The sequence below is a fragment of the Magnolia sinica genome, chromosome 14, assembly GCF_029962835.1.
Source record: "Magnolia sinica isolate HGM2019 chromosome 14, MsV1, whole genome shotgun sequence".
Classification (NCBI taxonomy): domain Eukaryota; kingdom Viridiplantae; phylum Streptophyta; class Magnoliopsida; order Magnoliales; family Magnoliaceae; genus Magnolia; species Magnolia sinica.
This window is the reverse complement of record NC_080586.1, coordinates 69347572-69363714: the sequence shown is the minus strand read 5'-3', so window position 1 is coordinate 69363714 and position 16143 is coordinate 69347572. Positions and strand designations below refer to the sequence as shown.

Here is a 16143-nt window from a genome sequence, read left to right as displayed (position 1 = left end):
TTGCAAAAATAAAAAGCAACAAGAAATAAAGAAAAAATTGCAAATAGAAAAGATCTAAAAGGAAAGAAAGAACTTATAAAGCTTTAATAAAACTAAAAACTCTTTAAAAATCCTAAATTTTGCTCTTGAATGCTTCTAATGATGTTTAAGAATGCCCTATGAGGCCCTATTTATAAGTAAGAAACTCCAATTTTCTTACAAAGTTAAAAACCCTAGAAAACGTCTCAAATATATGTATTTTTTTAAAATAGACTTCTCGCTGCATAGTTCGTTTAAAACAGACTTCCTGCTGCGTAGTTTTTTAAAATAGACTTCAAAGCTTTAGAATACACTTTTCAGGACGATTTCAGGGTTCTTCACTTCAAATCTTCGATTCTTTTCATTCATCACTTAGTTTTCTTGGATCGTTGGCATGTGAATTCTTCAATCTTGGTTTCCTAAGATCCATCCCTTATCTTGGTGATTTTTGAGCATCAAATTCTTACTTTTTAGCACCCTTTTTCAATCCAAGCTCTTAAATTCACCTTATAATACATACATGAGTAAAATAGAATATTAAGATGATTTATGTTCATAAAACTAAGATATGAATGGGAAAAATTATGCAATATTTGAGTCTCAACACTCCGTTGAGCCAAAATGCGACTATAAAAAGGAAACGGATTGGCTACTCCCCCTGCCACGGTGGCTGCTAGTCGGTGATCCGTGGGCTCACATAATGTATGTGTTTCATCCATTTTTACAGATCATTTTAAGGCTTGACCCAAAAAATGAGAGGGATATAAATATCAGGAACATACCACATAAAACAATATTGATTGGATATCCACCATTAAAATCCTCCTGAGACCTACCATACTGTTTATTTGACATCCAATCTGTTGATTAGGTTGTATAGACGCAGATGAAGTTTAAAAAAACAAAGATCAGCTTGATCCAAAACTTTTATGCCCTGAAAAAGTTTTTAATGGTCCACGTCTATTCAACACTGTTTCCTGTAACGTGGTCCACTTGAGATTGGGATTATTTTGTTCTCATTCCATAAAATGATCTAGAAAAATAGATAAACATAATGGATGAAACACATACAACATGGTGGCCCCACAGAGCACTGACAACCAGCCATTGGCTGGTAGCAGGGGGAGTAGCGAATCCGTTTCCCCATAAAAAGGAGTGGTGCACACCACATCTTCGTACGCCATTTCCACTCCCTCCAAACCATTCTATTTCCTTCCATGGCTTCTTCTTCTACCTCGTCTCTTCATTTCCTTCTCTTTCTCCTTCTCATATCTCAATCCTACGGCCAGCAATCGTTCCGCCCGCACGCCCTCGTCCTTCCAGTAGCAAAAGATGCAGCGACCCTTCAGTACGTGACCCATGTCAACCAAAGAACCCCACTTGTATCTGTAAACCTTGTCATCGATCTTGGGGGACGATTCCCATGGGTCGATTGCGATTTGGGCTACGTGTCGTCCTCTAATCTCCCAGCCCGTTGCCGGTCCGCCCAATGCTCGCTAGCCAAATCTACTTCATGTGGTGAGTGCTTCTCTAGCCCTAAACCAGGTTGCAACAACAACACATGTGGCCTCTTCCTAGGGAACCCATTCATAAGCACGAGCACAAGCGGAGAGCTTACCCAAGATGTTCTATCCCTCCAATCGACAGATGGTTCGAACCCAGGCACTGTCGTTACCGTTCCGCGCTTCCTTTTCACTTGTGGATACACATTTCTCTTACAAGGCCTCGCTAATGGTGCTAAAGGAATAGCTGGCCTTGGAAGGACGCCTATTGCATTCCCATCTCAGCTCGCATCTGCATTTAGCTTCCATCGGAAATTCGCCATCTGTCTTTCATCATCGACAACATCCAACGGTGTGATATTCTTCGGTGATGGACCTTATGTTTTTCTTCCTAACAAGGAACTCTCCAACTCACTTATCCACACTCCTCTCCTCACCAACCCTGTAAGTACTGCTGGAGTCTCTACGCAGGGAGAGCCGTCGTATGAGTACTTCATCGGTGTGAAATCGATCAAGATCAATGAAAAGCGTGTCCCGTTAAATGCATCCTTGCTGTCCATTGATAACAATGGCTTTGGTGGAACGAAAATCAGCACCGTCAATCCTTACACAACTCTGGAGACGTCCATCTACAAGGCTTTCTCTGAGGCTTTCATTAGAGAGACCACATCCAGGAATATCACTCGAGCAGCACCGGTGGCGCCTTTTGACGTGTGCTTCAGCTCAAAGAGGATCGGAAGTACACGAGTAGGGCCTGCCGTTCCGTGGGTCGATCTTGTCTTGCAGAGCGAGAATGTCTACTGGAGAATCTTTGGGGCGAATTCGATGGTGCATGTGAATGATGACGTGGTATGCCTGGCATTTGTTGATGGTGGGTCTAACCCTAGAACGTCGATCGTAATCGGAGGCTATCAGTTGGAGGATAATCTTCTACAATTTGATCTAGCTACTTCAAGACTAGGGTTCACCTCCTCACTTCTCTTCAGGCAAACCACATGTGCCAATTTCAACTTCACATCAAACGTCTAGACGGTCCTGATAATTATTTTAGTATAGATATGTGATCATATGTTTCTATAATATATCTACGCCATACAGTTGGTGAATAAACGGCCACGATCGTTAGTTGGGTGATTTTCATTTCTTTAATGTTACGAAACATTAATTAAGAAATTTAAAAATAAAAATAAAAAAAAAGTCCCCGCGATGGGGCCCGCTATCATATCTGTTACTTTGAGCAAAACGAAAAAAAAAAAAAAAAGATGCGGAATATGCGATTATATATCTTCTGCCTATTATGGAAGCGGAGTGGCCTGTGTACCACACACCAGCGATGCAGATGTTGTGGGTACGTGTCGTGCGAAGACGAGCGTTAACGCTCCTCGACCTCCCGGTTGTACGAACGGTTGAAAGGAGATCAAAGTTACATGGGCCTCAAACTGATGTATTCATTGTATCCACACCGTTTATCCATTTTTCAAGATAATTTTTGACCATTAGCCAAAAAATAAATGATATGCAAAGCTCAAATGGACCATGTACAAATAGCAGCCGGGATAATGATTTTCACCGTTAAAACATTCATAGGCCCACTATGACGTTTATTTTCCATCCAATCTGTTCCTAAGGTCACATTCATATGGATGAAGAGTAAAAACAAATATGATATTGATCCAAAACTACTGTGACCCCAAAAGGGTTTCAATGGTAAACGTTCAATTGCCCACTGCTTTTTGCAGTGTGGTCCATTTGATCGTTATATCTGTCTTATTTTTGGTTTAAGCCTTAATAAGAACTCGAAAAATGGATGGACGGTTTGGATATAACACATACCTTATGGTGGGACCCACAAAACTTAGTGACGTCAACACATGAGCTGGATCGCTGGTGTGGTAGACCAGCCAATCCGGATTAGCTAATGACACGTTGAGTAGCGAGACTCCCTATTGAAGCCCCACCATGATGTATGTTTTGTATCCACACCGTCCATCCATTTGGAGAGATCATATTAGGGTATGATCCAAGGAATGAGTCAGATCTACTGACTCACTACTGAAGTAACGTCACTAAGTTCTGTGGCCCCACCATGACATATATATTGTATGTACACCGTCCATCCATTTGGAGAAATCATTTTAGGGCATGATCCAAAGAATGAGGTAGATCCAAAGCTGAAATGGACCCTACCACAGAAAGCAATGGGAAGAGTGAGGCCCACTATTCAAACTTTCCTAAGGTTAACCACGATGTTTATTTGAGATCTAACCTGTGCATGTGTTAACGCAGACATGAAAAAGGGAAAACACAAATATCAACTGGATCTAAAACTTGTGGCCCTTCCAAGTTTTTAACATGATCTCTCCAAATAGATGGACAGTGTGGATATAAAACATACATCATAGTGGGGCCCACAGAACTTGGTAACCTCACTTCAGTATCAAGTCTTGCTGCTCAACCTGTTGAGTAGGTAATCCGAGTCTGGGAGTGGCCTGTTTGGAAGCATGGATTTGGAACCCCCTGGATTCGGAGCCCCAAGATTTGAAACACCCTGGATTTGTAATCCTTCCAGTGTGTTTGGTAGCGTCTAGCGCCAATAAACTTTAATCCAAAAGTACTTATGCATGGTATTTTTGCGGGGGTTTAGATTTAATTACTAAATCAACTTTAGTATCTCTAATTAATGAGATATGTAATTTTTGATACAATGGTTTTGATAAGCCCACTGAAATATATGCTTGCCTGAAAATGATGAAATTTAAAGTCTCGAATGGACCGCAAGCAAAAGATCATGTTTGAGTGACTAGCCAACGATTTTTAATCGTTGATTAACATGGACAATGTTTGGACGGTGTTGGACAATGTTTGGTCGGTGCTGATCATCATTAGTGAGTCATGTGCCCAATAGAATGATAATATAGTAACACACATGTTACACCTTCAACTATTGAAATGATTTCAAGTGTAATCCAAGCTCTCACTGTGGATTGCAAACCCCCTCAACAAGGGGATTCGAAACCCCTTGGATTTGAAACCCCAGTTACTTTATACTGCCAAATAACTAGGGGATTTGAAACCCCCTCAAATCCCCTCCAATCCAATCCACCGTAGGGTTTTGGATTGAGTAGTAGCACACTGCATCGATGTCATTACTGCCACCAAGATGTATGGAAGCGGATTGGCTGGTGTGCCACACACAAGCTATATAGCTGGTGTTTTAATGTCAGCAAGTTCTGTGGGTCTCATCAAGAGACATGTGTTATATCCAAACCGTCCATTCATTCGGCAATCTCATCTTAAGGCTTGAGATGAAAAATAAGATAGATCTAACAATCAAGTGGACCATACTACAAAAAAACTGTGGGGCATTGAACATCTATAGTGAAACCCTTTTATGGGTCACAAAAGTTTTGGATCAATATGAAATTTGTTTTTCCTCTTCATTTCATTCAGATATTTGTGACCTTATGAATAGATTGGATGGAAAATAAACGTTATGGTGGGCCCTACGAAGTTTTTAATGGTGAAAATCATTATCCCCCACTGCGGTCTAGTTGATCTTTGGATATGATTCATTTTTTGAATAATGCTCTAAAATGATCTCAAAAAGTGAATGAATGGTGTGGATATAACAAATACATCACCATGGGGCCATGTAACTTTGATCTTCTTTGAATACAACTTGGAGCTCGAGGATCGTCAGCGCTCGTCTTCGCAAGACATGTACCTACACTAGCTATATAGCTGGTATGTGGTACACTAGCCAATCCGCTCCCTGTATGTGTTTTAGCAGGCCATTAGCATACTGAGTTAATCGAGGTAGGTCTATAAGAACTCTATCTGGTGGGTCTTACTGATCAACAGTCTGGATTGTCATTCAGTTGGACTGAATGATTGAGTAGACAAGTGGGATCCACTTCAGGTGATTTACTACGCAACTTTGATTGCGCAGTAGTGCGTATTAGGGCTGAAATGCTATAGCTGTTTACGCAAACAATGATTTGAGTCGAACTAGGACACAGCAATGTGGAGCGTGGTAGAGAGAGTTTTGATGGGTTTCAAACTTCCTCTCCACAGTCTCTATATAAGAGAGCTGGGTCCCCAACCCTACACCACGGCAGAATTCGAATCTCATCTTTTGAGTTGCAGAAAGGGTGTGAAGGAGAGGAAGATCCTAAGCTCTATAGGTGTTCTGATATTCTTATTCTCAGCAATGGCGTCCCACTTAGGTAAGCCATCCTGACCGTTCGATCTCTATGTCCTATACACAATCAGATCCTTGTGATTTCCACATTAAGCTATTTTACAAGGTCATGTATGATGGACTGCCCACATCGCAGGTAAGGCCCACACAATGGATAGTTTTATCAAATGTCGGCTCCACATGATGGGTGGTGGACATTGAAGGTGGAACCCACATGATGGACAACTTATTTTAATGGGCTCCACATGATGGATGACCCACATTAAGGCGAGTCCCGCATATTGGATGGCCCACATCAAATGTGTCAATGATGAATGACCCTCATCCAAGGTAGGATGGACGACGACAAGATTGGCAATCCACATCAAAGGAGGACGGACTCCACATGATGGAAGTGGATATTAAAGGTGGGCCCCACATGAGGACAATTCGCATTGAAGATTGGTCTCTAATGATGAATGACCCACATTCAAGGTAAGCCCCGCTTGATATACAACCACTTCGAAGTTGAGCCTTGTATGATGGACAATTCACATTAAAGGTCAGCCAACAAGATAGACGGCCCACATCCAAGGTGAGTCCCGCATGATGGTAGCCCACATTGAAGGTGCACCTCACAAGGTGAATTGTGCACATTGAAGGTAGGTCACATTGAAGATAAGGAGAAGGTGGGCCCAACGTAATTAGCAGTCCACATCAAAGGTTGGGTCCGCATGATTGAGAGTAGATATGAAGGGTGGGCCGAACAAACTTAAGAGATAAGTACTTACATGATGTTGGAAATTAAACATAGTTTTTTACTTTTTGGCTAATGAGTATATTATTGTTTACTTGAATAAGTAACATCCAAAATAAGTTACTCTAAGCATAAGTAGCTAATGTAGTAAAATAACTTACCATTTAAATGCCCTCTTACCACCCAGCCACTGCCCAAGTGAGCCAAAATTTATAAAACAAACGTACAGCTTAAGAGATCTTAGCCAAAATATTTGCAACTTGTCAAGTTGTTTCTGACATGGTGGGTCAACTTATTAGCCTGCAGCCAACTTAATTTTTCTGTGAGAACAGCTACACGGCCTGACTCATCTGGACGACTTGGATGCAACACCTGTGTGCCATTTCAGCACATGTGACAACGTGTAGATGATACCCTTGTATGCATTTGTGGGTTTAGCAAGGATCATCCGTCATATTTTTGAGGATCATATCAAGTTTCCTTCCTAAAATGAAGAGAGTAACTATTCAAGGCGGCCTCAGACATTGCAACAAAGGTTGATTCTTTTTTCTAAAACAAAGTTGGATAAGGCCGCCTTGATAGTTCACTGTCACTCTCCGTACATGTGGATATTAAATGCAAGCCATCAAGAGAAATTAGTATTTTGCCGGATGAGCTTCAATACCCACAACTAACATGGGAAACACCAATAATTACAATATAAGGTATCCCTTGTATTCATCTATTTACAATTATACCATAAAAAATTTATAACTCTTTTATATACTTGGTCGGATGGAATGCCATTTAAATGATCAAGATACTTTTTTTTTTTCCAAAGGATACCAAATGCTTGCATGACCACACAAAGTCACAAGGGGGAGTGTTGCCATTCACTGATGTGGATGAGATCTACTTCGTCCATCAAGGTCACCACCCCAAGCCTTTTCATATAAACAATTTAGATCATTGGAACATAACCAAGATTCAAAGACTATATTCCAACGTATTGGATTGCAAGATATTGAGATGTATTCGATCAAACACTCTTTTGAAGAGCGCTTTCCATGTGACCACATTCAACAGACTTTTTGTGGTCGCCAGGGAGCGTAACTTTTGCTGACGTGGAAGGAACATTTCGTGTGGATGAGATCTACTGCAGCCATTATGTGCACCAGCTCATTTTTTGGAGGGGGACCCAAAAATTAGTCCGTTTCAAAACTTAATTGGCTTACATACTTAGAACATTTGAGAAGAGTATATGCCCACCATCAAAATCATTCAAATTGTGTGAGTGGTCCACAGGGGTTTATATATGCCATCTAACCTATTCATCTAACGCACCCTACTAAGATGAAGGGATTCGTAGGAGATCAGGACATTCCAACACTCATATTATCCACACAACATGAATTTAGAGGTTTTAGGAGTGATTTTATACCATTTCTTGTAGTGTAGTCCACCTAAGACTTGGATTAGACTAACTTTTTAGGATCAATGGTGGAAATATGGCATTGCATGCACCTGATGGATAGGGTGGATCTCGTACGTACACTTATCCCCACACACTGCTCGGGTAATAGTAGTCAAGCCCTTGTGCCTAGGCGTAGTCAAGCTACTCTGGTTGGCCAATCAATGATTTCATCATTAGAAAAGTGATTACTACCAAACAAATCTTATAAAACCTCATGAATTTGGAATTTACCAAACAAGGTCTCCTCAAACCAAATTTCCCATGCAGTGCCCCATGACAGATGAAATTATCACATTACCCTCATTATCTTTCTATATATACATGGATAAAGTCGAGAGTTATGGTGCCCAAATGTTATGTGGATAACACAACGTATCCAACATAAGCATCTTATTATTACGTTCAGTTGAATAAAAAATATGGACCATCGAATCATCAGATGAGCTACATGTGAATTTACGACTATTTGGATAGTATATATTATTTCTTATGGTGCTGGTCATCTTATACTTTGGACCCACCAGATTCTGTGGTCATCTTATACTTTGGACCGTTATTTCAGGACACTAGGAAAGTTCATCCGCTTAATTTTTAGTACCATGTCCTGAAGTAAGTTGGAAAAAGTAGATGAACGGTGTGGATATACAATAAATCCATGGAGTTGGCCGTACAGTCAGGTTCTCACCCACGTGGTCTCTGTATTTATAATCCGTCAGCAATGTACATCCAGTTTGACTAGTTCATATGAGCGTGTACGGATGCCAATTAAAGGGTCTAACGCCTGAGTTTTTTGTATCTTGAATGTATCCTTCGTCTCCATTGCTCTCCATGATGTGGTATACCTGAGTATGGATCTGTCTGACTTTTTGCCTCAGGACCTAGAATCGGTGATAGAACCCGATGGGCGGAATGGATGTTACGTATACAACATGGTGGGCCACACAGTGCATAGGTGTTTTATGCGCTGCTGCTTAAAATAGGTATTGCAGAATATCCTGGTCCTTATTTACCACAGTTACCTGAATTCAACGGTTTCAAATGTGAAGACATGCATTCGCCTTCACTATCTAAATTTCTAACAATTGCAAAATACAAGGAATAATTTTCGGCCCCACAAGAGGGACATTCATTTATGTAAAACATTATCAAATGGAATGCGTCCAACCACCAAACCAAAGAAAATTCATCACATGGTTGAGGCCCACACAACTGATGGTGGCCTTTTATTCACAAACTTACAGCTCAGAAAATAGAAATACACGACTGTTGAGACTCAAATATTGCATAATTTTATCCATTTATATTTTGGTTTTATGAACATAAATCAGCTTAATATTCTATTTTACTCATGTATGTGTAAAAGGTGAATTTAAGTGCTTGAATTAAAAAAATGTGCTAAAAGCATGAATTTGATGTTCAAAAATCACCAAGGTGAGGGATGGATCTTAGGAGACCAAGATTGAAGAATGCACATATCAAAGATCCAAGAAAACCAAGTGAAGTATGAAGAGAATCAAAGATTTGAAGTGAAGAATCCTTAAATCGTCCTGAAAAAGTGTATTCTAGACTTCTGAAGTCTATTTTGAAAAACTGCGCAGCGTAAAATCTATTTTAAAACCAACTGTGCAGCGAGAAGTCTATTTTTAAAAAATGCATATATTTGACACGATTTCTAGGGTTTTTCAACTTTGTACGAAAATTAGAGTTTCCTACTTATAAATAGGACTTCTTAGGGCATTCCTAAGTATCATTGAAGCATTCAAGAGCAATATTTAGGATTTTTAAAGGGTTTTCAATTTTATAAGTTGTTTTTTTTTTTTTTAGATCTTTTCTATTTGCATTTATTTCTTTTTTGTTGTTTTATTTTTCTATTCTAGTTATATTTTTCTAAGTTCTCTCTAGCCCAAGTTAGAAGGAAAGCACATGGGTTTAATAATTCTTTAAGTTATGATGATTGATTGTTTTAATGATGAGAAGAATGATGTATGCATGTTATCTATTATTTAGGTTTTATTTTTTATCCTCTTATAAGATTCATATGTTTCCATCATATGAGATCCACATTGATGAATAGGCTTACCCTGGATCAATCAGATTTCCTAAATAGGAGAGGTTCTCAACCTATTATATTTCTTTGATTTTCATTATCTCATTGATATTGAATTCTTAAAATCACTAGCGCTTGAGAATATATATCAATGATGCAAATCCATAATTTTCTAAATTTTTTATATCATTTATTAAAATATTTAAACTATTTTATTTTCCAATTAGGCTGACCATAGTGCTCAGATCCTAGTTGTGTTATCCAAGTCATCATGATTTTGGAACATTAACCAATGTGTGGAACTTTGAAGCTTGGGTGTTATTTTAATTCAGTTGAATTACATCTATTCAAAAATCTCAAAATCAAATCATCAATTTAGTTTTTATTGTTTAGATTGTTTTGCATTTGATTTTTTTCCTTCTTGCAATTCATCTCCCTATGGGATCGACCCTATATTCACAGGATATTACTTACGAACCTCTGCACTTGGAGGCAAGCAATCAACGACCTCATATCTGTAGTAAGTAATTATTGATGGGGTTTCCCCAGGCTCGACTGGTTGTGAGCTTCACTCGACCGGTCGAGGGCTGGTGCACGACCAGTCGTGGATTGGCTCAACTCGTTTTCCAGCGAGTTATGGTTTTGGATTTCCGAGGTGCTCGACCAGTCGTGGGATGTGCTTGACCGGTCGAGGGTGCCGCTCGACTGGTCAAGGACTCTACACGACTAGTCGAGCTTATGCAGATTTGAGTCCGAAACTTGTACGGAATGTGAAAATTTGAGGCGGTTTCGTAAGAGGTGCGAAAGGGAGTTTCCTAAACTATAAATAGGAGGTACCTAGGACTTTCTAGGTAATGCAAGAGGGTTTCCTAAAGCTTTGTAAGGGTTTGCTAAAGGGTTTAAGGCTATCAAAGGTATGTGAGAGAGAGAGAAAGAGAGAGAGGAAGCTTATGGAAGGAAGGTTATGCTCATAGAAGTGATCTACTATGCACTGACATCTCAGCACTTCTACGTCCTCGTGGTCGGTGAGATCTCTCTGTTTTTCTTTTATTCTCTTACTATTTATTCACTCCTACATGAGTGAAGAAAGTTGTAATGTTATACTTCATAGTAGATTGTTGATCTAGACGAGGTCCCGTGGTTTTTACCTTTTTGAGGGTTTTCCACATAAAAATCTCTTGTGTGGTGTGGTTTATGCTTTGATTTATTTCATTGCTTTATTATTCCATATTTCTGGTTTGTTTTGTATAACGCTCTGAAAATCGGGGGTCGAGTAGAAGCTCAGCTCCCGAGTTCCAATACATCACTTATGCAACATAGGTAATAATGATTGAATGTTGTCCATATTAGTACATTACACATGAATGGGATTATACCTAATCAGCATATCATACTCCAAAGAGAGTTAAATTATGCAAGCGGAAGATTGTGATAGATATATAAAATATATAAACTGTTGTAAGTCTCCAGAGTATGAACATATTACCAGGTTAAATATATACATGTATACTCCAAAAATGAACAAAATGAATATACATGGGTGTTTTAAAAGTGCAAAATAATAAGTGTAATGGCGTCTAATCAGCATCCCTGTAACCCCGTCGATTAGAACATGGTCTACATAAACCCGCCTGATAGATGTATATTGGAGAAACCCTCCTCATCATCATAAAAGTCCGGCTCCGCTTCTTAAGCATCGCCATTATCTGAAACTAAAACAGGATCTGATTGGAGTTTAAAATACCGTCTTATAACGTGGGAGTGAGTAATCAACTCAGTGGAGCTATAAAAGCAAAGGTTAATATGTTAGCAATTCAGTCAAGCAGTAATGATAAAGCAATACAATCAAGCATCCCTAAGTACTCTAGTTAATACAAACATGATATATATTAATGATGCATGCCCTCGCCTGCACTCCCTCTGCGAACTTCATCTCACGGTCGCGGCATGCATCCCTTCCAAAGTACTCAACTCTAACGCCAAAGGCGCATGCAATGCGGTGCATGAACATGATTACCGAGTTCTTATTAGACCTTTTCATACAACAAGATTGGGAAGCTAAGGTACCTCTTATATCAATTCCCAAACAATGATCCATTCTATGGTCGTCAATCCTACCAGTCACATACGATAGGCAAGTTCAGGTCACTACCACCAACACACTACCAACTGGCAGTTTATTTTTGAAGGCTCGTCACTAACCCGACTGGGGACCATAGCCAGGCTGTGCCAGGGTAGGCCTAGTTTATACTCTAGTTGCTACGGAAAGACTCGTCGCCTCAACGTAGTCTCAAAGTATGCTCGAGGTCACTACAAAGGGCTCGTCACCTGATCAGTGTAGGCCGACAGCTCGAATACAGTATCTCATACCACCGTATTCGGCTCACGAGGTGGTGTTGCTCACTGGTCACTACGGGGAGGCTCGTCATCCCAGTGTAGGCCGACAGCTCGACCACGGTGTCCCATACCACCATGTCTGGCTCATGAGTCTTAACGAATCAAGGTACCAAGGTTAACGGGATTTTCACTGGTGAGTTTGGTACCTTAGGTTCAAGCAGTAACGTCCATACATGGTGAACATAGATCAGGCCAATCGGGTTACTTGACGAGCTCGACTGGTACGAGCGCACATCAAGTTGATCGACATGAAGTGCGTAAGCACTCCGTATGGCCTAACCACTGTCAACAACCCAAGTACGACTCGGATTCATCGAACACGTCCGGTGTGGCGAAACAACCTCAGCCACCAATCTAAGACCTGTTACCGATTGCCTGGACTATACCATAGTCCCAAACACACTCCAAAACAATTTATTTCACATGTGATAGTCAAGAACAGCATGTGACAATCAATCGATATAGAGATCTTATTTGAGCATTTTAACAAACACCTAGTGTACATGTTAACATACATAGGCATTTCATCACAAATCACATAATAGTATGATAGGTTACATAAAGGAAACCATGAGTATAGATAAGGGGGTTGAGAATCCTGTCTCAACGCCCTTATATCATACCTTTAAACAAGCATTTACTTATTCAGACATTTTCACAAGCACTTAAGACTACACACTTCAACATACGTAATGTATGTTAGCGATAATGAGTGTTAGGGAAAATCCTTTCACCAAGGAGTTATCACACGCATAACAGCCATACATTCACGATGAATAATCATGGCAAGCACGAATCCAAATCCCATACTCATTCAATCACACCAACAAACACATGGAATACATTATATTCAACATAGTTCATATATATGTGTAAAGCGTGGGAAACATCGTATCCAAGCATGTGATAGCATTCAAGTCAGTCATAAATCATTAACTGACATTGAAAGCCTTGAAAACCATAACCTAAACATTTATATTCTGCACCTTTCGCCGGTAGACTCGAAACGAACTCAGTTTAAACACTAAGCTTTTGTCTACGGCACAACGGCAACCTATAGCATGAAATAGGTTAGCTATTTCATCACTTACACTATTAAAAACCCTTAAACAGATTAGGGTTGGGTTTTCTTACCCAAGCACGGAGTTGAAATCGCCCGAAAAGTGATACAGGTGTGATGGTTAAGCACGTGAAGTGATGGGATTGAATCCCATGAACAAACGCCAACTCTCTCTCTCACTTTCTCTCTCTTTCCTTCTCTTTCTTTTCTCTTCTCTCACTTAGGGTTAGAAATTCGTATGTGAAGGGAGAGAGGATTTAAGACCCTTATATAGGCCCAGAAGTGATGAGAATGGCCCCAGGGCCATGGTATACTTAGGTTATAGCCAAAAGTCGGCTGTTTCGGCTCAACAGGGCACATCTGGAGGCCCCTTTTCTACATGAGATCGGACTTAAGCTTCCTGACATTGGATCTAGGTCGAGTTAAGTTTTCGGTTCGATCGGATCAGTGGATCGGCCACGGGGGACCAATTCCAGTTCAACGGTCACCGATACTCGATCAAGGTCACAAGTGCACTGACCAGTGTTGGAAATTTTTTCTAGTCCACGGGTGTAATTGGGTCAGATTTCGACGGTCTGTATCCTTAGATTTGGCCTACAAGTGAACGACTCAATTCACTTAAGTTTTAATTCACTTTCTAAATGTATTCGCGTTTCTCACACACTTCGCTTCAGGCTTAAGTTGTGTATTTTGGGACACTATCTGGACCTGATTTCCGAGAAGGTAGTCAAGCCCAACAAGGCGGTCATAACCGTATGGTTTCATAGTATTCGGACTTTCGACATGTGGTACAGGTCTGATACGGAGTTTCAGTGTGCTCCCGAGCGTAACGGAGTTTAAGATTCATCCTAAGTTTTTAAGTAATATAGCATCAACAATTCTACACATTTTGGGTCTTGCAGTTTGTATTTAAAGTGATTAGTGTTAATTTCACAGATAATCTAGTTTAGCACTTAGTTAATTCTCGTCTAATTTCTAAAGGATTTGGTCATTAATGATATCTGCCGGAGGTGTTACTCGGGTCTTTGTACGGATTTTTCCGGGGTGTTACATTTTGGGAGGCTAAATCCTAAGGTTTTATGCAAGGTCCCCAATAAAGTAGTATTAAAGCTAAGTTCATTGATCGGAGTGGGATCAGTTTTGAATTATGAAAGGTGGTTCATCAAGAATGATCAGCCTCAATGGTTCTAGCTGGACCATATGGAAGGCTAAGATGGAGGACTTGCTTTATTCTAAGGACTTATATTCTCCAATTTTAGACATATCAACAAAATCCAAGGATATATTTGATGATGATTGGAAGAAGTTAGACCAGAAGGCGGTGGGGCTTATTAGACAATGGCTGGATGATTCTGTGTTCCACCATGTGTCTACGGAGACCTCAGCCACTAGCCTATGGCTGAAATTGGAAGGGCTATATGAGAGAAAAACAGCCGGTAATAAAATCTTCCTGATAAGACGATTTGTGAATCTCAAGTTCAAATATGGTGGTTCTGTGGCCGAGGACATGAATGAGGTTAGCAATATAGTGAACCGGCTCTCCACTATGAAGATGGTCCTGGATGATGAATTGCAGGCTTTGCTATTGCTTAGTTCATTGCCTAATAGTTGGGAGACATTGGTAGTGTCTCTAAGTAAATTCATGCCAGACAGAAAGGTGTCCATGGAATAGGTTATTAGCTATCTCTTCAATGAGGAGACGATGAGGAAGTCCTAGGGATCTACTCAGCAAGAGGCCCTGGTGACACAGGAACGAGGGAGAGGAAAGAACAGAAAGGGCTGAAAGGCCCGAGATAAATCAAGAGGCAATTCGAGTACTAGGAAAGATGTTGAATCTGGAATTGTGGCAAGAAAGACACTATAAGCATGAATTTCATAAGAATAAGAACGACAAGAAAGAAAAAGGAAAGGAGAAGGAAGATGAATCAGATTCCACTACAGTCGCTTCAGATGGCGATGTTGTAGTTATTCTTTTAGTAGATCATGATGTTTGTCTCATGACTATAAGTCAGGACACCAACTGGGTGATTGACTCGGGAGCTTCTTTTCATGTGACTCCACACAGGAACTTCTTCACAAGCTACAAGTTAGGTAACTATGGGACCGTGAAGATGGAAAATTCTGGCATATCGAAGATCATAGGGGTCGCTGATATTTGTGTGAAGACTGATGTGGGCTGCACATTAGTTCTCAGGGATGTGAGGCATATCTCAGACCTTCGCCTCAACTTGATGTCGATGGGAAGGTTAGATGATGATGGCTATGAAAGCCGGTTTACTGGTAGGCGTTGGAAGCTCATCAAAGGTTCATTGATCGCAATCAGACCCTTTACAAGGCAAGTATCAGTGTGTGAAAGGGTGGGTTGAACACGGTGGATGATTCAGCTATTTACATGTGGCACAAGCGTCTAGGCCACATGAGTGAAAAAGGGCTTCAGCTACTAACGAGGAAGTAGCTCCTTCCAGACGTAACAGGTATACCTCTTAAAACCTGTATTGATTGTTTATCAGGGAAATAACATGGGTTTTATTCTGATGTTTTTGGTCCTATGAGGAAAAAAAACCTTGGGTAGGGCATTGTATTTTGTCACTTTTATAGATGATACATCTAAGAGGGTTTGGGTTTATGCTTTGAAATTCAAGGACGAGGTCTTTGGTGTGTTTAAATTGTTTCATGCTATGGTCGAGAGAGAGAGACATGTAAATCATTGAAGTACATCCGCACTGACA

At 40.3% G+C, this 16143-nt stretch overlaps 1 protein-coding gene across 1 annotated transcript; it reads left to right on the top strand.

The window, feature by feature from the left end:
- Window positions 1-1189: 1189 nt before the first annotated feature.
- On the top strand, window positions 1190-3006 carry LOC131226089 (probable aspartic proteinase GIP2). Its single transcript, XM_058221774.1, has one exon. It carries the CDS (start codon window positions 1236-1238, stop codon window positions 2547-2549), a length of 1314 nt encoding a protein of 437 aa, XP_058077757.1. The 5' UTR covers window positions 1190-1235; the 3' UTR covers window positions 2550-3006.
- Window positions 3007-16143: the final 13137 nt, after the last annotated feature.

What these genes read in the sequence shown, in the direction of transcription:
- LOC131226089 (XM_058221774.1), top strand. Translation starts at nt 1,236, where the DNA reads ATGGCTTCTTCTTCTACCTCGTCTCTTCATTTCCTTCTCTTTCTCCTT.